This window comes from Lagopus leucura, unplaced genomic scaffold, assembly GCF_019238085.1.
Source record: "Lagopus leucura isolate 7727_CA_CO unplaced genomic scaffold, USGS_WTPT01 Super-Scaffold_73, whole genome shotgun sequence".
NCBI lineage: Eukaryota > Metazoa > Chordata > Aves > Galliformes > Phasianidae > Lagopus > Lagopus leucura.
The window spans coordinates 86,084,525-86,111,557 of record NW_024962252.1 but is presented as its reverse complement, the minus strand read 5'-3'; the positions used below and the strand labels follow the sequence as shown (position 1 = coordinate 86,111,557).

Here is a 27,033-nt window from a genome sequence, read left to right as displayed (position 1 = left end):
ACATTCATTGAGAATAAAGCAAGCTTAATCAACTCTACTCATTAGTAAGGATTTATCTGCTTAAATCAGATATTAAGATGCTGTTGCTTATAAGTACACCCCTAATCACAAGTTAATTTAAATTTCCCTAAAGGTAAAGCAGTGACTTTACAACGGTTGATTAATGAAAGAGACCATGTTTTAATGTAGAAAATAATTGTCCTTAGAGCTAAAATAAGTAATTACAAGAGAAATCAACCATGTAGTTAGATCATTGAAATACACCTGCAATTATAATTATACAATAATGCTGCCTTCATTAATCAAATATGTTTTAATAACCTCACAAAATATTGGAATGGTTTTATACTGAAGGAGGGGAAATTTAGATTAGATGTCAGCAAGAAACCCTTCATGGAAAGGGTGGTGAGATGCTGGCACAGGCTGCCCAAAGGGATGCCCCGTCCATGGATGTATTCAAGGCCAGGTTGGATGGGGCCCTGGACAACCTGAGGTAGTACTAGTCAAGCAGCTGACAGCCATGCCTGCAGCAGGGGGAACAGAACTAAATGATCTTTGAGGTCTCTTCCAACCCAAATCATTCTATTATTCAATGATTTAATCACAAAATCATGGTGTAGTTATATGGCATGCTCCCGTTATCTCATTAGCAGCACTAATGAACCCAAAAATCCTGTACTGATAGTTGTACTCAATGATTTTGAATGTATTTTCCAACTCGAAGAATTCTATGATTTTGTACTGCTCATGATACTACTTCCACTAAGCCAAGACAGTTCATTCACAACTAGTTGGTGCATCTCTATGCAGCATTGTAGTGCATCATGTAATCATATCCTTGGAGAAACAAAGGCAATTTATTTAAAAAAAAGAAGAAAAAAAAAAGAAAAAAAGAGAAAAGACAGCACAGATACACAGAATCCACAGCGTTCAGCAATACCAGTATATATCCTGTGTGAACAATGTAACACTTGCATGACACAACAATGTCTGGACAATTAAACATTCTACTATTTACATCACATGCACATCAACACAAATCGATAGTTAAAGCCTTCCAAACACATAATTGAATGAAATGAGGTATCTGCATCCTCCTCACTTTGTGCTGGCTTCAGGAAGTAAGTCCTTCCTGTCACACACTTCAGAACAGAAGAGATATAACCATGGCTCTGCGAGGTTCATAGCTTTTTCATACAAAATCATTCTCCAGTTACTGGGAAACATAGACAGACCTAATTCTAGCTTTCTAGCACCATAAAAGCATGGACGCATCTCTACAGGTATGTATACATGCCAGCACCATATAAACCTTCTTCACATGCTCCCGAAGTTTTTTCTGTGATATGAAAACATTTTCCCCAAAGCAAATGTCTGAAAGTGTTTGGCTGCTGAAGGATTCCATTCTTCATACCATTTTGGAATGCACAGCTAAATTATACAGCATCTGATGACATATCACATACCTGGTTGCAGTTTGTTAGTAATCTTCTCCAAGTACTTTGGAGATAAAACCAAAAATCCATCCTTAAAAACACTCTGCTCATTAGAACCATTCGCACTGCATACTATCTGCCTACTCAATCATGTCCAAAAAACAGGCTATCATGAAACAAGAGTTTTAAAATCTGCCTATAATCTCTTTTGAAAACAGATTTACAACAGATCTTTATCATTAAGTTCTAATGTCATATATAGTAATACGGCAGTATATTCAAAGCCATTTGAAATAAATATCTGACTTAACGACACTGGGAAATGGATATGCTGCTGCTTCGTAGAAGGAGAAACAAACTTAAAGCCTCACAAAGTTTTAATGATGGCTATATTTAGTGCTTGCTGATAGCATCCTAACTGCTGTTTTCCTTTATCTATACAACTGACACTTCACTGTTTTTGCCAGAATTTTTCTCCAGCAGTAAATCCTTTATGCTACATAGACTACAGCTATTTTTAGAGAGTCAGTTTTAATGACTACAGATCTCTGTAGTTAGTCCACCTTCTTCTTGCATATCATCTCTCAATTAAAACAAGTGCATCCCTAAAGAACTTTGAATAGGTTGAATTAACAAACTATTTAAGTGAAGCAGAAGCAAGCCAATCCCCTATGAATACAGAGTCTCTGTAATTAGTCAAAATACTCAATCATAGAATCATAGAATCATAGAATCACCAAGGTTGGAAAAGACCTAAAAGATCACCCAGTCCAACCGTTCAACTATTCCCAATAGCTCCTACTAAACCATGTCCCTCAACACAACATCCAGTCTTTCCTTGAACACCCCCAGGCTTGGTGACTCCACCACCTCCCTGGGCAGTCCATTCCAGTGCCTGACCACCCTTTCTGAAAAGTAATACTTCCTCATGTCCAGCCTGAATCTCCCCTGCCGTAGCTTGAAACCATTCCCCCTGGTCCTATCACTAATGACACGAGAGAAGAGGCCGACCCCCAGCTCACTACAACCTCCCTTCAGGAAGTTATAGAGAGCAATGAGGTCTCCCCTGAGCCTCCTCTTCTCCAGGCTGAACATTCCCAGCTCCTTCAGCCTCTCCTCATATGGCCTGTGTTCCAGACCCCTCACCAGCTTTGTTGCCCTTCTTTGAACACGTTCCAGGGCCTCAATATCTTTCTTGCAGTGAGGGGCTCAAAACTGGACACAGTACTCGAGGTGCGGCCTCACTAGTTCACATGAAGACTGAGGCTCAATAAAAATTAAACACTCATGAAGACCAAGCACTCTTATGGGGCTTACATATATTAATATGTTATCACTCACCAGTTGCTTTATGTCTTTATGTTTTATTTTTCTTAAACTGGGACGCAGCTTGAAAACAGCTTGCTGCCAATTTGACAAAAATGGAAAGCTACTGGTGATAAGTATTGTTTCTTCTTGTCACATTCCTAGTGCCTCGCCCTTGCTAAATAAGTACTTGAGTATGGCTCTTAAAAACCACATGCTCATAATCGTGACAAGCAGGAACGACTCAAGTTCTGAGCTGAGAATGACAATTCATAGATTGAGCATGGTCACAGTTAGATCTCTGGAACATCCCAAGAAAATAAACCTTAGCACTAGTTTTCCCCAAACCTCCAAGGATGAGGCCATCAGCTTATTAAAAAAAACACCAGGATTTAATTCTTACCTTGATTAGGAGATGCAGTCAGTGGTCCATATTTCAAGTGTTATCATTTTTTAAGCAAAAATGCTCAATAATTTAAGTGGCTCCATTACTATCCTGGTGAATTTATAGAAACTTGAATATAGGGAGTAAAATGTTTAGGAACAATGATTATTTTGACTTTATTAGTACAGAGTCAGGAGAACAACAAATGTTTATGAAAGACCTCTTTCAAGCTACAGAGGAAAGGTGCAACATATGACCATATCAATCCTACAGTTTATCAACTCATTCAGTTTCCTGAGAAACTGAGGCATCAATATGTGCTTGATTGAGTTAAAGTAAATGCTGTATCAACTTTTTTATTAATCAATTCAAAAACTTAATTATTAAATATATAGCTAATAAAATGTTTAATTCATCAAACAGCAAGCCCTAATCAAATACTGTATGATCACTACGATCAGATGATAGGACTATTAACATCTCAAGCTGCAACTGCAAAATGATTCACCACCTTCCAAAAGCACATTCCAAAATGAATGGGCAAATGTTCTGAAACTTCAGTTCTTATCTAGAAATCCTCTACTTATGTTAACTTTATGTAATTTGTCTCCGTCTATTCTTACAAGGTCATCATGAATTCTACTTCTGCAGTAGAACTCAGCCCTTCAGTAGAGAGTGAGGATCATTAAAAAAAAGAAAATGAAGGCAGATTATCACTCAGTGGCTTTAATTCTCATCCAATTAATAAATCTTGGGCTAGTGTATGCTCACCTTTCGCAGGAGGAAGCAAATACGTTCAATATTTCTCAGCCGCTCTCTCTGTTAAGAAAAAGTAGGGAAAGAGGTAGAAGATTAGCGGGTGCTATAAATTAAAGATATTACCAGTATAGTGAGTCAAAATCATAATTATTGGCTGTAAAGATGTAAAATTATTCATCTGAACCAACTGTATTCGCTTCTGATGTACTGCCTACAAGTCAAACAATCTGCTCATTTCCAAGTCCCAATGTTATTTTTTTTTTCATCTGTTACTGAGCATAGCAATAAAAACAGGGGTTTCAAGTCTGTGTTAGCTGTGAGTCAGAAGCTCAAGTCAGCATTTGTGACTCTAACCATTGGTGCCAATTTACACCACAGAGACCTGGCCTTGCATTTTCAGGTACTCAATTTTGGCCTCAAGACATTTCTGAATGGGAAAAACAACTGCAAAGTTCACATGGTAGTTCTTCTGCTCTCACTAATAGAGTACCTGAGCAACACGATATTACAATTTAATTTCTGCAAAATCAGCATATCTTGCAATTCCCAGTGAGTTTATGGGGGCAAGTTCTGCTGTCAGCTATAGTGATACAAATCTGATGCATGTTTAATTGGAATTAACAAAATAATTTTGGATTACAGCTTTCACAGGAAAGAAAAAAAAAGAGCTTTCTTCTGCTACAATCTGGGTTGCATTTTGGATCATTAGGTAAAACTGAGTTTACAGTCACATGGTGACATTTAAACTTTCACATAACAAATGCAACAGAATATGTTATTTACTCTTCAAGCACAGGAGAACAGCCCTGCTCTGGGACAAACACATCTAGGAAATGCACTTCTTATCAAATCTCTTCAAAGATTTTGACTGATTTTTACAGACAGTTTTGGGAAAGGTCATCAAGCCATGCTGGAAAGCAGAGAAAGCAAATGGTTTTTAAAAGGAAAACTGGTGCTACAGAATCAAAAGAAAGTTCTAGCATCACGTTAGGTGTCTTTTAGGTTTTAAACTTCCAAATTATTTTCCTACTTCTTTCAGCAAATAGCAAAGTTATCAGGATAAAGAACCACCATCTGGTTTCCCAGGTCTAGTCCAACACCTCTATTCACCAAACTAGAACTGACTTCACAGCAGGCTCTGTGTTCCCCTCCACACTCATGCTTTGACGTATGGCTCAGTGTATCTCCTCCTGTTTAGTAGCTGTTGCTTAGCACACCACTGGTTGTACTCACTGCGTGGGCTGGGTTGCACTGATCTATTGGGCTTTTGAAGTCCGTCCGTAGCTCATCAAAGGCAATTATCTGAAAAACATTTTTTTTCAAACACTGCAATGACTGTTCAAACAAATACTTCTTTTTTCTATTAGCAGCTAGTTAGAAGGATGGCCTCATTGCCTCCCTTTCTTCTGCTTCCTGAGAAAATATGGGAACCTAGCTTCCAAATACACTCCTTTCAGATCTAATTCATTAAAATGAAATGTGGGGTACTCCCATAGACAAAATCTGGAATCCATTAATCTTTCTGTCATACTGTAAAACCACATCTGCAGCTTTTCCAGCCTGGTTGTTTTCCATGTTTCTGCCCTTAGACTCCGTTCTCAAACTTTCAAAAGATGTTAAACTACTTTCCAAACAAATGCATCTTTAGACCTGATGGAGAAAATCACTAACTGCCTAACACACAGAGTCGCATCAGATACAATGCACCAGGCTTAATGCATATACAACTGACTCCTCTTATCAGTTGTTGAACTTACTTCAGATATTAATTCTGAATTAGTGTTGTCTTTATTATTAAGCTGCTATTCATTATCAAGCACTCTAAAGAAAAGCATGCCCTACCTCAATTGCAGCAGGTTTTGGAACACTTACCTCAGACATCATTAATGGAGGGAAAGCTTTTGCACAGGTGCGTTAGTTTCATCCATCAGCTGATGGATCAGCTGGTAATTACTGCCTGCTTTTACAGCACAGCATAAAAGTACCCGTTAAATAAAAATATGTGATAATGTTTTCTTGGAAATGAAACAGCTGTAATTGCCCTCAGCATGTTTCATTCAAAGACCTCAAAGAGTGTTCTTAACTTCATGGCTGTATTAATAAATACCTCTGCTGGCTACAATCGAGGAGCAGAGGCTCCCTGTGACAGGCACCACATAAAACACACAATAAAACAGTGATTCCTTTTTAGACAATTTACAACTAGGAAAGTATTTGTATCCACTGAGAAGATGAGGTAGCAGCCAGGTAATTGGTATATGAGTGCAGCAGTCATTCTGTGTCATGTTCAAACCAAGTAACTGAGGAGGGATCAGAACAGACCTGCTGTATAGTTAACGCACATTCATTTTACAGATATGACATGCAGCAACAAGAAGTCTGAAAATGAGCTGTCCATGACTACCATCATAATCTGCTGAGAGATCTGAGGGTAAAACCCAGTTACACACATTTAACCAGCACCCTAATGCTGTATTCATCATGCTGGAGCACATTTAAAATCAAAAGTGGGGCATTTTGTAGGAATTCTACAGAATTCAATTTATTTCACTGTGACAAGTCATATGCCAGAATAAACCAAAAGAACTATAAAGCATGATTATAAGTGAAGGATTTCTCCCCATTATTGTAATATCTCTGTAAGTCAAAATTCAGATCAGCAACAAGCTGTTAGGTGAAAGTGCAATAACAGAGACTGTGAGAGGGTCATAATACAGCTGTGAGGAATAAGGCTCATTATAATTCTATACTTAATATTTCTTGAGCAGCTCTTCATTTACTCAAGCTGGGCAAACTGTTAGGAAGGTAATGACCGTGCAAGACACTTGCTTGTTTGTAATTGGGTATTGATGTGGGCACTGGCTGCATCCCGTAAAGGGAGAAGGTAAGAGGGTGCCTCTGTTCACAGCTCTGCCACAGATCTACTCTGGGATCCTGTGCATCTCCCCTGAATTGTCTTTGCCTCACTGCACCAGTACTTACAGATGTCATTTTAAGACAGGAAAGCATTAGGAGATTTGAATGACAACTCTTTTTAATGTACCATGGAAACGGGTGTTGCAAATACAGAGATGAGCTCAAAATTTCCTTGAAACGAGGAAATAAACAAGCCCTGAGTGAATTTGCTGTGCTGTTCCTTTCGGTAGTCAGTAACAGCAAGGAGTTTGAGAAAATAATGAAATGGCAGTCAGCAAGAGCCAGTTCATGGCTCCCTGTTCACTGCAGGGAGATGGACTAGGTGGCCTATAGTGGTCCCTTCCAACTCAAGAGTTACTATGATTCTTCACTGGAAGGTAAGACAGATCTGAGACAGTAACATGGAGAACTGGAAACATTGGAATAATGAGGTGGACCCTATTCCACAAGGAGTCCAAAAAAGGCTTCAAAGCTTCACTGAATGTAGAGGTTTGATGATAACGCTGGAACACGTTTAGATGCAGAAGAAGTAGGTCATTTTGAAAGACAGAACCATTAAAGGCAGGGCTCTGTTGAGCAGGCCTTACCTAATGCAGAAATCTTGGAGAAATACTAAATGACAGTTTGTAAATGAAATTAACTTCAAATATGCTACATTTTTAGACTTCCTGCTCTCCCTCTCTCTCCTTTCTTCATTCTTTCTCCAGCAGCATCTTCAGCTCCACAGACAAACCCCTGCTCCTTTATTTGCTGGCAAGCAATTCATTTTTCATTATGCCTCCATAATATCTAAAAGCACTGAAATGAATCAGAAACTATTAAGCATATGGCTTTCTCCAAATCAATAATTCCAAATACAACAGTCTATCAGGCAGACCACTTGGGATTACACCTGCAAATCATGACAATTTTAAGATACATTTCTATTACACCTGCCAGAAATAGACTGAGAATTTGTATCAAGCACACAGAATTAGAGGAAAGTTTCTTCAGCAAAAGTTTCAGTCCTGCTCTGGAAGCAGGCAGACAGAAATAACTCCCCCTAATTCTTAATGTTTTACTTTCATAATAGTTTATACTTTGTTAAATCCAGAGGAATGGAGATCCAGTGATTACAGGAAGATACCTTCTTTCATTCATGAAAATAGCGTATTCCTATTTGTTGTTCAAAGTGAAAAGCTATAAAGTGCAGTGTTAGGCAGGTTCACAACTAGAAGGGATGTAAAGAAGCTCCCTTTTTTTGGTGTGTTTGTTTGGTCAGTTGGGTTTTTGGATTGCTCTCAAGTCATCCAATTTCTAAAGCCACAGATAGGAAATAATGGAAGCAGAACTGTGTTTTCTTAAGATTGGTGGCTGCACACAATACAGTCTGTAACTGTAAAACAAACCATGTTGCATTAGAGGTGGGCTGTGCTGCTGAGTAGTTTGCATAATCAATTAGTAAACATTTTGCTCTTCCAATTACAACTAACCTTGCGTAGAAGTTCAGTGCTCTAGGGTATTGTGTGGTTGGAGTTGCCATTTAACCCTACAGAAAAACAAATAATTAACTACTTGCCATTATTAAGTATTTCACAGGAGGTGTGGGGTTCTGGCCATACTCCAAAAAAACCAATCTGCTGCCCAATTATTCATACATTTCAGCTTGATGCAGTATAGCTACCTGCTTTCCATACAGAGCCCATCAGAGATGCTTATTGCTATAGAACAGCACTCAAGTGTGTTTGAGGTCCACTTCACTTCAGAAATTGCCACATTTGTCAGTACCATGACAGAGCAGATCATTTAAAGGCAAGCAATGGAATAGATCCCAGTCAGGCATTGCCATCATTTAGCTTTCGTAAAATGAATGTGTTTTAGAAACTGTTCTGCATCTTTTAGTCATCCAATCTGATTTGATCCAGTGTGGCAATTTAGACATACACACGTGGGCATCAGTGACCTCATCTCTGCAAAGGCTGGGCAACCAACACACTGTTCCAAAGGAAAACGACCAACTTCCAGTCACAGTGTCTAACAGAGAGCCACATGGTTGGCATTTTGGAAGCATACACCAGGGACTGATCTTAAACAGAGGAGATTACCTACTTCAGTAAACGTTACTGTTGAACATGGCTTGATAGAATAAGGATTGTTTCATTTTTTTCATGTTTAGCAAAGACTTTAATCATTACTGCAAAAGGGGCAATGGATGCTGACTCACCCTCTGACTTGGAAAATTTTCCCTGATTCCACACTGCAAAACACTGCAGGAAGTTTGCCCTACCACTGCCCTGTCTGCACTTTTTTTCTATTGATAGAAATATGCTTGTGGGTGTTACCAGTCTAATAAAACTAAAGGTTTATACAATTCACAATTCCATTCTCCCGTGATTCACATCATCTGCAAGTCTCAAAGATCCAAGTGTAAGTCAGAAAGGAGTTTGCCCAGTTTAAACGTGCTCTGAACAGATGAGATGGGGATGACATCGTAGGTTTCAATACACCTACAATTGCATTCAGATTTACAAAACATGCATTAATTACCTGCACTCCCTGTGCTCATCTCTCTAAACATCAACAGCTTTGAAGAATGAAGTATTCAAATAGACAAAACCTGGATTTTGTCTTCTTACATTTATCCACACAAACTGAAAATTTCACCTATTAATGGCAGGAATTAATTATAACCTCTCAATTTTAGGGAAGGCTTTTTGTTTTTAAACCACTGAGCTCTCAAAGAAACACTTTTCAATGGAGAATGAGATGTTCTCAGGTGGTGGGTGCGGTTACTGTGTGTTTGAATTCAGTGACAACAAAGGAGTTGGATATTACTGCTCATTGGTACCTTAGAAAAATTAAAATATATGTAAAACACAACTTAGTGACAACCACACTAAGCACAGAACAGAACAGCAGCACTTAACATACGTTTCCTTGCCACCACCCTGCCAATCCTGTCCTGTAAAACTGTTGTTAATGGCTCATCTAAACATTTGTCTCCCCCTCTGCTCTCATGCACAGCTCCCACACAGGCAGCTCCTGGCTGTCTGCAAGTCAGCACATGGACAGAAGGTAGACAGGTTTAGGAGCACACTGTGCTTACATTCATTTATTGCCTGCCCATCAGCCGCTGGATAGACATCTTTATCACGTTTGGGAAATACTGTTGAACATTAATCATGTTTGAACTACACTGGGTAGTTCAAGGGCAAGCTGGGTGAGTTACTTTGATGGATTTTGTTGACCAGAAGCTGTGAGTCAAAATGTGTGAGAGAGCGTCAGTCAGTGAAGAACACGGAAGGAGCTGAAAGGGAAGATACATCACTTGGTATGATGGAGCATGGGGAGCTTGCAGAGAGATGAAAAACAGCACTGATGTGGACAAAGTGACAGACTGAGAGAACACTTCCTGCCACCCGATTGTTACTGTGATGCAAAATAAAACCAAACAAGAAATTTTGCTCTGAGGTTGATGAACGTTTGTTCAAAGATGGTTTGCCCTCTCCTTCCATCTGAAGTGATCAGGTTCAGGCTACCAAGCAATGTAAATACAACAAGGAAAACTGTTCATAGGACTTCCTCTGAGCCAATACCTCCTGTGTCATCTTCTTGGAGAATGCTCATTTGAGCTTAGCAGCAGCTTGTCACTGTACTTTCAAGATTCTTGCAACACTCCATAAATCAGAAGAGATGTAAAGTGTAGTACTAGGATTAATTCTATAGTCTCCAGTATGGCCCAGAGACATCCAGCAATGCAGCTGTCAGATTTAAACTGCTTTTTGAGTACCTCCTTCCTCCCTCTCACCAGGGCCACTTTGTGTACCCTCAGCATTCACAGCATCATCGTCAAGCTTAATTTGACAATCTTATTTTAAGAAATGAACAAACAAAAACCTGATACTAGGCCAGGAGAGAAAAATAAATCTAGTATCACTGGAAAAACTACCAGCTCCTCTTTTCTGACATGATAGTGAAGTACAGCTGAGAGCAATTCAGTCTATATGGTTCACTAACTCTGGAAAAGGGTGGAATGCAGGTTGCACTGTTACAGGAGATATTTTCCTCACTTCCAGTGCTTGCATGTACCATTTGTTATTTGTTTTTACCAACCACTACCTAACATCAGATGGCCTGGGGTTGTTAAGGTCTGAAAATTGAGAGCTTGGCTGCTCAGAGGATGCAGTGTTCAGCTCTCATTTCATGTTGCATTGGAACAAATCAGCATGTTCATACCACTTCTTGGTTGCTGCTCAGGTGCACAGCCCAGATTTCATGTTTCTGTGCAACAGCAGGGTAAGGATGTAGCTCACTTTAGAACACTTGAAGCTGGGTACATATGCAGCAAAACAGTAATTCCCAGACTCCACTCTCAAGTCACTTTCTGCCTTCAGAAGAGAGAACAACGTAGGCTGCTGCTGCTTAAGTTAATTCAGGAAAAATGGAATAGGCTAACCAAAGCTATGCAGCATCATCACGTATGCTAGCCCAAAGCTGAGAAACAGTCTTTGTCTTTCTAAGTCTTGGGATTAACTTTCACACTTTCCAGAAAATCTCCAGACTTGTACAACTCTCTGCTTTACACTTCTTAAAAAGGGAATTTTTGTGTTCTTATTTCATACATCATAAATTCATCATTTATTGTGTTACTCGTGCACTTAACACTAGTGATCTGCACTCCGTATGGCAGCTGTGCTTAAAGAGCATGAAGGTTTTTTTGGCAGCCCTCAGAACTGCTTCATGCTCAGGTGCACACATTGAGTTTGTGATCCATGGGAAGTGCACAGAATTATTAATCGAGGTTACAACCATACCTATAGTAAGCTCACTATTTCAGCAAGGCAGACACTGAAGCACAGTGACTAAAATGTTGGAGGTACGCAGCACTACAAGCATACAAAACTGTTCTCACACATGCCCCCCAAGAGCTATCTTTTTTCAGCATTAAAAGAACTGCAATAAAGCAAAAGTTCTTCACAAAGCAAACTACCTTGTTTATTGGAGATCCAAAATAAGTTACTGCACAGCTTCGTAATACTTACACACTTGAAGGCTGGGGAGCTGCTGTGCAACTAGAAACATCATGGGAACACAGAATCATTAGGGAAAAGACCTCTAAGGTCACCTAGTCCAACTACCAACCCATCCCCACAGTGCTCACTAATACCTGAACCTGCTCTGGTGCAATTTACAGCCATTACCTTAAGTATAATGGAAACAGTCTAGAGAAGAAACAGTATTACTCAAGGATGTAATGCAGCAGTAAGTAAAACATAAGCTACAATGACCACAACTTGGAAATGAAAAAGCACATAAGCATCCAGGGAAATGTTTTTGGCCTCTTCTAGCCTCCTATTCCATAAATAAAGAACAGTGACCCTGCACACAAATCTCATTAAACAGCGCAAACAAGACCCCCATTTTTGGTAGGATGTGGTGCATACATCAGAGTTTTCAAAATGCTGTATTTTCTCCTGGGCAGAACCATTTCTGTCATTTTCAATAGACTAATACTCAAAGAATATCCAGATGTAACACAAAATCTGAAATTGTTCCCAAACCACATTTTTACCTTTTGACTTCAGACAACTGGATTGTGAGGCATAGTTCAATATTATATCACTGTATTTGTTTTAATAAAACACACTGCTTATAGAGAGTGAAACATCTTATCTTACCTTCTAGATCAAAGTGCCTCTTGTTTGTACCATAATGAAACAGTAATGATAGTAAATGTTATTATTTTATTATCATTTAATTCTCAAAACAGAATCCATGAAGAAGTACCGGAGGGGACACTTTGGGCTGCCAAGTATAGCCCCTTATTTCTGCCAACACAAGTGTTCCAAGTGATGACTATGCCAAGCTTATTTTGAAAAGGAGGCATACAGTTTCCCCTCTTACTGTTCCAATTGGAAGACTATTCCATTTGGAAGCATTGACAAAGCTGCTGTGAAACCATGAACCTGTTCCTAAGCGAAAACTGTTCACAGACAACACCTTGCCATTGCAAAACACTACTTCATTACAACAGCTATTTAATAAAATGAGAAAGTTTTATTTTGCAGGAACTTGCAGTTGGAGTGACTCCAAAGCCATTTGTCTTCAGTTCAGCAGAAGACTCCATCCCTAGTTCCTGCTAGCTGACATTCATACAAACCCACACATACACATGCAAAACCTGTGCATTGCAGCCCTTGCACAAGAGTAAGAATTAATAACAGAGCTAAATGATGCTGGGACTGTATCTATTTTTCAAGCTTTTCCTTAAAAGCATGGGTTAACTCTTGGATATCTGGCACATTTTATCTTGACACCTGCCAACAGAAACTAAATCTAATCAATACCTTCTTTTGAAAAACTAAAAACATTTTTCTTGCCAAATTTCTGTAGGAGCACTTATACACAAGTAACATGTCTAATTATCTCAGCATTTATTAACCCCTCACTTCTAGGCAGGTTGATAAGAAGAAAGGTCCTTCTGAAAAAGAGACAAGTGCTGTGAGATGTGCAGTAACGAGCAGCAGAAAAACACAGAATGGTGAAATAAATTTCCCTTTTCAGGCTTCATATGGCCATCCAGTATTCTGTGGCTGAGAGGACATCACACTTTCCCATCTTCAATTTTGGCTGGGACTGACAGCTCCAAAAAGAATCAGTGGCTGAATGCCAAGGAAAAGAGAAGTCCCTAACTCAGAAGCACAGCAGGAATTTAATCTGAAGATGAGTGGCAGTCAGGGAAATCCTCCCTATGAGCCAAGCTGTGGCCAAAGAGATAAGAAAACCTGCTTGCTGCTACCCATATGATTGCACCTTCACAGCTTTAGTTTGATTGGGAACCATTAGAGTGGAGAGAGCTGGCACAGCCCTGCTCGCTGTCCCTGCAATCAAAGCCACACTGCAGGAATTTACATACGGCAGGTGCAGGGACTGTCTGAAAAGTCAGCAAAGCTTTTGAATTAGTAATGGAATTCAGTCAATCATCCAGAAATTGGAAAGAGTTTCATACTGGCAGAAAACACCATTGCTATTTATGGACTTCAATATCTCTTACAGAAGGATAAAGACACCCAAAGACATACTGAAGTCTGATCCTTTAGACAGCAGTTCAGATTCAGGAGGACAGTACTTAGAAAGCCCTACATTCCAAACACCTACATTGTTTGTACTGCAGGGTTTGTATTGCAGACCAGGAATGAATGAATGCATGAAGCTAATGAGCATTGCCCGCCTGGTCCACATCGAGAACTTTCAGAATACAGCTGCCAATGCCACGCACAGATGATTCCTTACCTATGTATCTTTGTAGCAGGCACAGTTCTACAGCATATATGCATATATGCAGGTTTAAACCTTTGTGCCCTGAAAAAGTTCTAGGTAATGGAAAAACAAAAAAATAATGAAGCTCAAATATTACTAATGCTGTAATTTTAGATGATATATTATCCTAATAGGTGAAATACTAACTCCAACTTTCATGCTGGTACTAAACAAACCTTTAATCCTTTCCCATCAATTACAGTCTCCCTTCCCTCTCCCTCTACTTGGATGTTTTTAACTGCTTATCTCTGAAGCTCAACACGTGCTCTGATATTTGTAACAGCACTTCTTCATGAGCCACATGGGTATTTCAGTCAATGTCTCAGTATTACCTCCTATGACATAGTGTTCTCTGCTTTCTTCCATAGGATCTCAGCCACAAACCCACTTGGTATTTCAGATGGCCATATTGAGATGCATTTGCATGTTCATTTTATTTCAAATGAGTCTTATATTTCTCTGGAAGTTGGAATTACATAGCCAATGAAGCAAGGACAGGACATAAAGCAGAAAAATGTGGACTGATCTTTGCATCATTAAGCATAATTATGGTGGAAAACACCCTCCTGGCTTTCCGCTTTTATGAACTCCTCTAACAGAGAGTGACAGACAGTTTCTTAAAATGATTATTCAAAATTGCAGGAATGGATGGGTAACTACTCTCAAAAGCCAAATAATTTAATCTTTTTTTCTCCCCACATTATTGTATCCTTTTGTTAAACATCTTTTAAAATATACATATGTATTTTTTTCTTTTCATTGTATCTACCCACATAACTCAGTAGCTTTCTAGACTATATATCTGAAATGCTGGTTTTGATCAGAGTCTTAACACTACAGTCAAACAGATCTTAAAGAGGACAGTGAAATGAAATGTATTTATCAATAAAACTAAAGAATAACAATTATGTTTTTCATTTAAAAGACTTACTTCATGACAATGAAGACCTTAACAAACACACCACTCCTATGTTTTATACTAGGGGAAAAACAAAGCTCAGGACTTAAATTGCAGAAGTAGTTGCAGATGAAAGAGAGCCCCCTGAATTTCTGCACCAAACCTAAACGTTTGGGGAAACAAAGAATACAAGAATACTGTCAGCAGACTAATAGCATATAAGAAGCTATGAAAACTTTGTGTTTCTGCGTGATTATTATACTGTCGTTCATCCCTGGAGCAGAGCATTGCCTTAAGCTGTGCCTTTCTGGATTAAGATTGCAAATGGCTTTAAACCACTCAAGGGTAGAAAATTGTTCTATCTGTCAGATTTCACAGTAATAATTGTATGGCATTTCTCTGCTCTACTTAACTTGAATTTCTTATGCTGCTGCTATTAAACAACTCTCTACACTGCTAATGCAAACAAAGCACTTGTGGTTCCATCCAGGGCTGCATAAACATACAGCTGAGCAACTGGCTTTCGATTCTTAGCTCTGTGTGAGGTGGTACTACATTTAATCCAATACAGTTCAAACTTTTGAGCTCTAACTGGAAGTTTAAGATAGCTGAACAGTCATTAAAATCTTACTGTAACTTCTCAACACACCGTAAGCTTTTTCCACTAGAAATTCTGATCTGCAAAATAAAATGCACGCAGTGACTGTTCCACAAATATAATTGAAAAGGCTTCCCTATCTACCTATGGAATTGTAGAGGCATAACTATACTATTCTAGTTAAACAGCAATAAAAATCCAAAGAAGGCGGCTCTCCTGCCCAGAACATGTTGCTACACCAATGCAGACTGCTATGCCTACACACATCACTGTATTCCTCCACATAAATAATAACTACACAGACAGCCAAAAGCAGCAGCGTTGCTTCCGCTGCACCAAGTCAGATTTCTAAGCATGTGGAGAGGTGGAGGAGAAACTTCTAAGAATAACCATTTGGCAGACGCCTGGAAGTCCATATATTAGCAGAAGAATGAAAAACTCCATCCATTTTGTGAAAGAGGCAGAGATTTATCTTCAGGAACACAACCATACTGTGAAGAGTTTCAAGTATTTTGAATCGAAAGTTACTATCTCAGTGTGTTACTGGTTGCTATTATTATAGCAACACTAGAGACAATATGAAAAACCAACCTGATTTCTACATGTAAAAAATTCTCTTCTTGTTTTGACAAAAGCACAGAAAAAAACCTCAGCAGTTGCAAAATTCTGTTAAGAGCATAATGTTCCCAGAAGGCTGATCTGACAAGCATCTATTGACAGCTTTCTTTAACTGTTATGAAAGGAGTGTTCTAAAGTCACCTCATCCAACTGCAAGGAGAAACAATTTTAACAGGTAACAACAGGATTCTGGACACAGATTTCACTTTTTCTCCACAGTCACTGAAATATGTTCCCCAGTTATCCAGAAGCTGAAATGTGCCAACCTTCTCAGTCAGGAAGGAAGAAGTTCTACTTTTTCCCCCAGGTATGGAGTTCAGAGATGACCTACAATTGTGCCACAGCTTCACACCCACTCCCTGGCTTTCAGTCCAGACCAGCTGAAATCCAGCCAGGAAAAAAAAAATATAAATCAGCTTTGCACTGATAAATTGCAGCTCATTACAAGAAGGAAAACGAGCAAGCAAGCTGTACAGGAGACATGATCCTAACACAGTTGTACAGAGCCTGTTTCTGAAGAGGCTAATAGTTCTGCTCCCTGCAGCTAGAACACATTTCAGAACAGACTTCCAATGGAGGAGGAGTTTTTAAGGTAGGTGTGCTGCTTCATTACAGTGAGACAGTTCAGAAACCAGTAGCATTATGTGAATGAAGAACAACCCTTGACATGCTTTGAGGGACAGAACGTATTGATAATAACATCAAGCAAAAATAAAACATCAAAGCAAAAGGTCTTCACTTAGCAGCAAAAATGATGGCTATACCACATTGCTCCGAGCAGAAGTAAAGGTTAAATGTACCTAGAGATGCATTACTTAAGTGTATTTACATTCAGTACCGTGAGGAAATTCTTCTGCCAGCATAGACTTAAAAATCATGTCTTCTATTTCTCACAAGAGCACCTGAACTCATTTCTTGAAACGTTTTTTGGAAATGAGGTTAATTCCATTGCTGTTATCTTGCTACAGTGCATAAAGACATTTCACTGAAGGGTTTATTGAGGCAAAAGACCTACCCTCACTTTTTTATACTAGAAACGTATGAAATATGTGACTGTTGCACCCAGCAGGTCACCCATTTCTGGAGACTCTGAGTCCATGTCGAAGGTGACATCAGGGCCTATCACCAGGATTTGACAATCAAGCACAAAGAGCCCAAAATCTGAGCACCTTCATAGGTACTCGGAGAAATAGTTTGTGTAGCAAAGGGAGCTGAACACACATCTCCCACACCTGCTGTACTTTCAGTGCAAGCATCTTGCCAATAATCTGCTCTGCATATGTCCTCCTATTGCTACATGCAATGGAGCATTTCACATGGATTCATGAAAACCAGGCTTTTCCATTTAAGTAACAAAATCAAAACCTTTTAAACGTTGGACTATCTAACCACTTCTGATTCTTCAGCTCAGCGCAGCAGTGACAACAAACCGACATGCCCTATCAGCAGCGCTGTCCCTTGTTAGCGAGGCACTAAGTCGATGTGACAGACAAGTCTGTTCAGTAAAACCATCTGTAACAGTGTGGATTCCCAGTCGTGGCCAAACATTCATCAAGGTAACAGAGGGCAACCCAGCAAAGGTCACACAGACTCAAGCCTCGCTTTTTTCTTCTATCCTGGAAAAGAGGAAAACAAAGACCAGATCTGCAAATAAATTGTTAAAAAAATATATATAAAGTTAAGCCAAAGCATTATCCATAATCTCAGTTTCCTCAGTGGGCCAAGGGCAAATTACAAGCACTTAGATTCAAGCTGAGGTGCTGATGTGATTCATGGCTCTGATTCAGGTAATGGACAGCACAGCTGAAATGACTTGCTGGCCTCCCAAACAACACTGGTGAGAAGAAAATGATGGCATTTTGTATCCCAGCTCAGGAGAGACTGGAGAACTCTACTTTCAACAAAAGAAGAAGAGCGCTGCTCTGCACTTGCTTCTCCTTAGACTAAATGTCACCCCAAGAAAGTGCAATGAGAAATGAAACAATGAGGAGGTATTGCTCATTACCTCTATGTCACTAACTCATTACGAGGGACTTGTACATCTTCTACGTGTATAGGTCACATTCTTTACTACCCAGCTTTCCCCACGTCAGGAACAGGCTAGGTTTGGGCTTGTGAAAAGCCTGACACACAAGGGTAAACTTATAGGATGTTGGTATGGTCACATTGGACTGACAGTGGGTTAATCCTGGCTGGAAACCACGTAACAAGAGGAAGTATTCTTCTCTTCCTGATTTTCCTCAAAATTAGAAGTTATTTCTGATCTAGTTCAGTTTAAATGTAATGTGCTCGCATGCAGTCTTACCACTTGCTTTTTCCCCTCTCATCAGACCGCCAGTATGGGAGATGTGGAAGCAAAGAGGAACAGACTTTAGAGCCACAAAGCTCTGTGTTCATAAATTATTCTCAAAGCTCTGTCTTCATAAATTATTCTCAGAAAAATGTACTTCAGTTCTTTCTATTTGTTAACAACATAACACAAAGCTAGGAACAAACAGGATGCTTCTGCAGAATAATTTCAGAGAAAGGGCAGTAAATAAATGAGGAAATATACCAAAATAAATACAACTAGAAAAAATATCTGCTTCCAAGAAGGAGGTAAGAGAATGAGATCAGAAGACAAGATGTTTTTCCAGTATCAGTAGGACAGAAGTCATCAATGAAAGTCTGGTCAATTGGCTATTGCTGTATCTAACAAGTTTCCAATCTTATCATCACACCACAACTTATTCTACTTAGTTTTCAAAGAATCCTACATATTGTAATAAGTTATTATTTTGTTCCATGCATCTTTTTTTCCAGTCAGTTCTCTCCTCAACAGTGTCAATTCACAGTGTAAAAACTGATGTTTAGGAGAGATACCTTCCCCCACTCCTTATGTTGAGTTCTCTTCCATTTCACCACAGGTTTCCCATTGGTGCTGTCACCTCTTTTTCCTCTCTTGCATTCCCCATTCCTACCAGCAGTGATTTACCCATGTTCACCAAACCCCACAAAACACATAAGTGCACCTGGGTTCTGCCACTAATAAATTTGTCCAAGCATGTCACATTTTACAGCATACCCTCACAGAAGACTCATTACACAGGCCACCCAAAAATGCCCACTATCTGAATTCAACTATGGTTTCTGCATTCAGCCAGCCTTCTCTTCTCAAGGAACTGTTTCTCAAGCAAGAATTCTACATTTTCAATCTTTCTTCTTTTTAACCTTTACTCATAATACACTTTCTTATATCTAATATGATCTCCATATCTTTCTCCCCAGAGTTCCGCTTCCCTTAGCCCAACTTCTCCCCTTTTCATGAAGATTATCTTGCCCATTATCCACTTAGCAGTGTGGTAATAGCAATGCTGTCTCAGAAAGGAGCCTGCTATGGGGTGGCAGGCCAAAATGCTGGCATATCTGTGTATCTTGCCTCCAGCCTGCACAGCTGGAGCCCAGCTGGACCAAGAGGCAAGGCAATAGAACAGGAGGTTCTCCTGCAGGTGGCATAAGGCAATGATGACAATGCTCAGAATCCCTCCCGATGTTCTTACCCATAAAGAACTTGAAGGAAGGAACCCCAAGGCACAGACACACACACCCACCAGCAACACAGCTGTGTTTGCAGAGATAAAGCAAGGTGAAACAAAACATCAGTGGTGCAGTTGTGTTTGCAGAAGGCAAGGGAAAGGCACGTGACAGCCAGTAAGAAGGATGAAACAGTCTAAGATAATTGAACACCAGCACTTTTTTCATGCCTCCACTATCTACCTACGTTCCTATGAAACTGATTGTTTTAATTACAAGAGCATGATTAAGGATAAAGACAGATTTCAGCACAACTCCAAACAGATCTGTCATTCAAGTGATCAGCAAATCAATTTGCTAAAGGATGTAATAGTGTTTAAGCAATACTGCAAGCAGATCAACTCTGAAGCACACACAGTCAAATCGGTCTTCATGGAGTCTTCGTAATGCTGGCTTATAAATGCCCATTTATGTGGTGATACAAATAACAGGTTAGCACAAACTCATAACACAATAAAATAACAACACTGCAGATGATTGACTAAACAATCAAGCACTTGAAACAGTGACTCACAGCATAAAGATGGCTGGCATTTACATGCATTGAAAAATCAAATGACATTTCTTCAAAAAAAAGGAAAGAAGTAGTGCTTCTGTCAACAATGCCTGACATTTGCACAGAAACTGTTATTGGAGAATTGCAAAGACTTTAACTTACTAATTCTCACCATTTTACTGCAGATCTTCTTTGCATTTTAAACTCCATTACCCCAGTAATGTGCTTAGTTTAGACTTCCAGCTATGTTACAAAATATAAATCTGATAGCTAGGATATGACAGAACTCCCAAAAGCCTAGAAATACAAAAGGACCCAAACCAACCCAGAGGTATTTCATGACCTTCCGCACAGGTGAGGAGCTGGAGGCAATGTTCCATAGGACAGCTCCACAAAGGCACTCATTTTTTTCTACCTACTCTTTTTATCAAAACATTAGGTGTGAGTTCAGCAATCCTGCACTATCTTGAATAGAAAACCTACTGCTGTGAAAGTTTTGTGATTTTTTTCAGTGCCTCTTAATATAACTTTTCACAGTAACATCTCTAAAATAGATTCTTGTTTTATACGGTAATATTTTTCCCAAGGAAAGCGGATAAAATTAGATGGACCCTTGTCCTGCTGCTACAAGGTGCTTTGATGCTCCTCAGAGTTTTCAAGGGCACACAGCGTGACGCTAAGCAAGAGGAAGATGTGTCCCAACATAAAAAAATCTGTACCCAAACTAGGGTAATAGGGGAAAGGATGGACAGACCACAAGGTGAAAAACTGACTGTATCACTAGGATGAAAGACAGCGGTCACTCGTTTGGAGACTGCCTGATAACCAGTTTAGAGTGGATTTCCTCAGAAATCAGTATTGGTGTAAGTCTTGTTTGACATCTTCATTGATGACTTGGAAGATGAGAGAGAGCAAGTTTGCAGGTGATATCAGGAGGTATCACTGCCATTAAACGTAGCTATTGGAGGGGGGATCCAGCGATTGGGTTTCCTTTAACAGGAGTAGGATATTCTGAAGGTGTAAATTATTACCTGTGGAACATGGGAACCATCCTGTTAGTAAAACTGAATCTTGCTTGTTGCATGACATCATAGCCACAAACTGAGCATTTTTAATAAAATTTTCAACACTCCTCTGCTTTTTCCTTCATGAACTTTCCTTCCTCTGTCCTGAGACTTCAGGTGACTCTCTCTTTGCAGAATGAAAATAACAATACTTGTTTCATATGGGAAAGCTACCTGGTTTCCACAGAAAGTTGATGTCTTTCCAAAAGCACCAACCTACAGGAGGTAAGTCCTCAGTATCTTTAGCTTTTGATATTCTGAGACCATTGGATTGCCTGGTGGATTCACCTCTAGCTGTCAGCAGCAGAACAGCTATAAATAAACCGCATGCCAGAGAGAGAGGAAGAGGAATGGGTCAAACAGATGTTTCTACATTCTCAAGCTGAGCATCCCCCTCTTCCTGAAAAACATTCTGGTAGAAGGACGCTTATCCTGAGAGGGACAAAGGAAGCAGGCAAATCAATGAAGCCAGAAGCCCGAGTGTTGGGTGTAAAGGGTGATTTAACATATCTGGTGGATGAATATACAAATATATGTAATAAGAGCTACAAACTCATGCCTCAGACTCAATCAGAGAGCTGTACTCACAGTCTAATGCAATATGACAGCTGTGTTGCCTTGCTTGTTAACACGCAGAGCAGCTGAAATAAAGCACTACAAATATGGTGTTTACCAGCTTTGAGATAACATCCTTTTAGTAAATAGATCTTCCAGCTAATCTTATGATTAAAAAAAGATGTGACAACTAAATATCATTGAAACAGTTCTCTGTATGTTTCTGAAGGACACATGAGACTCCACAGAATAATTTATTGTACGTAGATAATGGAGTCACTGTGAGTTGTGATACAACCAGTGGCAATCATTTACAGTTTAAAACCTTCCTCCAAATAAATCTCATATTGACAGTTCAAGCATGGAGAGAGCGCCAATTAAATCTTTTTACAGCTTTTAAGTCTGTGGTGAAGACAGACTTCTATCATTTTTAAATTATTTTAAAATTATTATTTAAGCATGGCAAGGTAGTTGCACTGAAATGTATTTATTTTTCAATATATAAAATATACTGTGTTAAGCTGCTTATGTTGCCTAGGCTGATATCTGTCTGTCAGCATTAATGTGACAAACTTCCAAGAGAAGAGTTGTAAGGAACTGTCAGGCTATGTTATAGCCAGCCCAGTCTGGCTGTGCTCAGTCTTCAGAAAGAGTGGAAATATCAGATGTTTCTTAAGCTGTTATGACTACGAAACCTTCAGGGACAATGTGCTCAGCCACTCAGATAGAGAAGAAAAAAATATCTTCAAGAAATATGGATAACAACAGTGTTTATGTTCCTACTCCTCAACCATTCATCTGATACTATTTTTAATTACATGATTATCCAATATCCTCAGAAAATTAAGTTAATGACTCATTAAAGTACAGGACTGAACTTCAATAACTGAAAGAACATTCAAGCTCAACCAACTCTGTAAGGAAACTACTTTCATTTCAAGGCAGGCTCTTAAAGGAGGTTAAATTGAGGTGGCCAGCAGCCTTTAATGAAGAGAAATCCACATCCAGCTAGGTTACAGCTCTTTATATCAGATTCAGACAGAACAGCCAGCCAGACAGAACTCCAAATCAGTTACAGAAACAATAAGGCACTGATGCACAGAGAAAACTGATAGAGAAGCAGGTACTTTGAGATCAAAGTGTTTGTTCAACTCAACTTGCTATCAACCCAAGCTTTAAATTATTCTCTTGAGGACTTTCTACTTATCTTCAAAACTAAGATTATTCACTTTATCAAAAATTAGGGTAGGAATTTTCTGAGGAAACCTAGTGAGACAGAAACTGAATATTCACCAAATTCCATGTACATATCTCATGGAGAGGTTTCAAATATTTTAACTTAAACTGCAAATTGAGTACTAATAAATAATGAAACACAGTCCACATCATCAGAAGAAGGGAGAGAATAACAACAGAACTGGTAACATCTTCTAAGTACATAGCAGCTCCAGTTGGAAAGCAAAGATGTTTTAGGGATATTTGTAAAAAAAATTAAAATAGCAGTACTTGGAGTTCAGTTCTATTACCCACACTCAGTAGATGTGTCCTGTCAGGGGAGATTCAAGTTGGATATTAAGAAACATTTCTTCTCAGAAAGAGCAGTGAGTTACTGTTTGCTGGAGGTGTTTGAGAACCATGGAGATGTGGCACTGAAGGACATGGTCAGTGGGCACGGTGGGATAGGTTGGTAGTTGAACACAGTGATCTTAGAGGTCTTTTCCAACCTTAATGGTTCTATGTTGAAGTAACCATCACTGATTTCAGCACACACTGCTCTTGCCATCATGCAGTTGTTCTATTACATTGAAGTATATTCCATAAGCCTGGGTGATTTGGTACAACTGCTTAGGCAAGCCCTATTCATTATTCCACTGGCGTAATAATCCTAAACCTTTCTGGCAGTCCTTAAGTACTACTGGTTACTAAGCAATCACACACATTCACAGATACGCTGGTGTGAGCTTGAAAGTAGATGGCTTATCTCATGAATTATTTTTTTAACCAATGTCTATCACACTTATGATTTTTTGCCTTTGTGATATTACATAGTAGAACACTTTGAAAGGTTCTTTTATAAAGCTTTCTTTGAAATAACAAATCTCAAAGCACATGATTTCATCTTAAAATATAAAGAAAGGGAAGGAATCTCTTATACATAGTCAGATTACCCAAATAATTGCACTGAGAGTTTGTAAAAATACATCACGTATTAAGGAACAACAATTAAACCACAATTTGATCACCTCCAGTCAACTTCAATTCAGACATAACTGAAATCAATGGAGCTATACAGAAAAAATGTAACATGTCAAACCCGGATGGGAGTTCAGAAAAGAGCTGACATGGCTCAGCTAAACCTTGCTTCAGAGCAGTTCAGAATGGAGTAAAACTGATTAGGTAATTACAGTGTGCTTTAATGAAGAACTACAAAAAGCTAGGGACATAAACCTTGTGCATAGTTTAAATTCTGTTCATATCAACAAATTTGTGTTTTCTTCCTTGACAGACAACAGTGACCACGCAAAGGTAGGAAACAATGTTATCATGTGTACCAAAAGCCTAAAGGAGTTTCTGTAATTCATTTTCAACACCTTCCAATACTCTGACCAGCTTCACTCTGACTGTCCTGAAGAGCATAAGGAAAGAAAAAGAGATACTTCAATTTAAAGGAAAGGCATCAGAAGAGTATAGTTTCCAAAAATGAACATCCTCTTTTTACACTGTTTTGGTTTCACACTTTTTATTGTATTTACTACACCGATATGAATGAAAATTACAATTGTATATAAGCCACCTGACTACCAAGCAAGAAGGAAAAAAAAATATATATATATATATATATTCTGTTCGAGTCACTGTTATTTCATTCCAAAGAACTGCCCAGACTTCCAGACTTCAGTCAGATTTGGGCTGGAACAACACAAAGTCGAATGCTTCCATTTGCTTTAGCCCTTTAAACTAATCTACAAGATGCATACTCAGATTCAGTCTTAGAACCTCGGAAATCATTCAATGTGATGAGATGCTCTGATTAATTAACCATTTATTTTTCGGAACCACGCATTAAAAAAATAATAATTAAAAAGCATTTTAGCAGGCAGCAGGAAATGCTACCTTCATAAACTTGTATTTGAAATATAGCAACTGTTCATTACAAATGTACTACCGTGGAAAAAAAGATGGGTTGCAGTGAAGGAGCAGGAGCTTTGTTTCTCAGTAAGATGTTCACAGTGAGATGTTCAAGGTAAAAGAAACTCCTATGACACTAAATTTAAGCTACACATCAGACTACATTTCAGAAGAAGTAAGAAATTGTAACAGTTCTTAGAGGAAAGACAATAAAAATTCCTGTGTTCTGTATGTAGAGGTCGTGTTTAAAAGTTTGTTCCAGCAATGTGTTCAGTCTGTTCTATGACCTTCACAAGCCATGCATTTCAATAGAACTATCTATTTATAACTGTACCAATTCTTGCTCTATTACAGCAGAGCATTGTTTCCCGGTCATTTTCAAATTCAGTCCCTCAATTTTTCAACAAGCACATTAAAAATGAACCTATTGACAAAGCTTTCCTTTCTTAGTTGCCTCTTCTGAACCTCTAGAAACAACAGATTGCTCTCCACTGTCTTACAGATTTAAAGTTGATAGGTATTTCACCAAGAGTGCATTCAAAGTAACTACACTGATTTATGGAAGAATCATAGAATTGTTTGAGTTGGAAGGGACCCTTAAAGGCCATCTGGTCCAACTGCCCTGCAGTGAACAGGGACCTACAGCAGATCAGGTGCTCAGAGCCCCGTCCATCCTGATCTTGGATGTCTCCAGGGATGGAGCATCCATCATCTCTCTGGGCAACCCGAGCCAGTGCCTCACCACCCTGATTGTAAAAATCTTCTTCCTTATATCCAACCTAAATCTCCCATCTTTTCGATTGAAACCATTTCCCCTTGTCCTGTCACAATAGACTCTACTAAAAATCCATCCCCTTCTTTCTTAGAGCACTCCTTTAGATATGATTTGCCCCATTTGCTAGATAGACTGTGCATCTTCAGGCAACAACTTCAGTCCGGAAAGAAAACAACTGCTGGAATACGATAACAGACTTCAAACACATGAAAACTATTAAAATGTATTCATAATTATGGAATTAAAAAAAAATAAAAAATCCAGCAGTTTAGTTTATAGCAAGTGATTGAGTATGGAAACACACTTTTTAATCTCAGTAAGTTTGAAGAATCTATAGACTCACACTTTTGGAAACCTTATGGTTTGAGGAAGCTGAGAGAAGAGCACATAAGTGAGTAATCACGGCAACTGTACTCCTTTCCTCGCGGAGAGCAGGCGCTGACTGCTACAGATCCTTTCTAGCCTCGCGGCGCTTGGCATCACTGTCACATTTTTTGTTATTGTTAATAAGAAAAGCCTTGTAACTGCACCATTAACAGCTCAGAGCAATTAGATCTCAAAGATCACTCCGCCAAGAGAATTCTATTTCTACCTCGACCACGTTTACACAAAACTCAGCCAGCAGCTTTACTCTAGTTTGAATAAGAAATTCCGTCTTGGCTAACAGCGAGGGGTTTTTAATCCCACAAACGCCACCGCTTCCAAACGAAACGGACGGCCCCGCGGTACTCACATGCCAGATGGCGAAGAAGATGAGCGCGGCGCAAAGCACGAGCGACAGCATGTAGCAGAAAGCAGCGAAGGTGAAAGCCATGGCGAGGGGAGCCCCGAGCCCCCAGCGGAGAGACGTGCACCCGCGCCTCCAACGCCGGCAGAGGCGGAGTTGCCCGCCTTCAGACACAACCAGGGACGGAAGAAAAACCCGTCCGGCCCCGGTGGAACCCTCCACCTGCTCTAGGAGGGGGAGCAGGAGCGGTCCGGCCCCTCTCGCGCTCTGCCCTCCCCCGTGACGGCGGTGGAGCCTCCAGCGGGGGGTGGGTTCGGCACGGGTCCCCCCACCGGCGGGGCGGGGTCTTCTGTCACCACCGCGTGTTTCTAACTGAAATGCTGTCACGACAGCGTGAGGGTGGGCTGGTACTCAGGCTGGCTTAGGCTGAATAGTGAAGAAAGAACGACTTGTCTAAACTTGAAGTACTTTATCCTTTTCCTTTTTACGTTTTCTTTTAG

The 27,033-nt window shown here is 39.5% G+C and overlaps 1 protein-coding gene across 1 annotated transcript in view; it reads right to left on the bottom strand.

The window, feature by feature from the left end:
- The window catches only part of CNIH3 (cornichon family AMPA receptor auxiliary protein 3), a 39,884-nt gene extending 13,087 nt beyond the window's left edge, over positions 1–26,797 (bottom strand). Inside the window, 3 exon segments of the mRNA XM_042891862.1 lie at positions 3,898–3,945; positions 5,119–5,187; positions 26,540–26,797. Of these exon segments, the coding sequence (XP_042747796.1) occupies positions 3,898–3,945; positions 5,119–5,187; positions 26,540–26,620 (198 nt within the window). The 5' untranslated portion in view covers positions 26,621–26,797.
- Between the last annotated feature and the right edge of the window lie 236 nt (positions 26,798–27,033).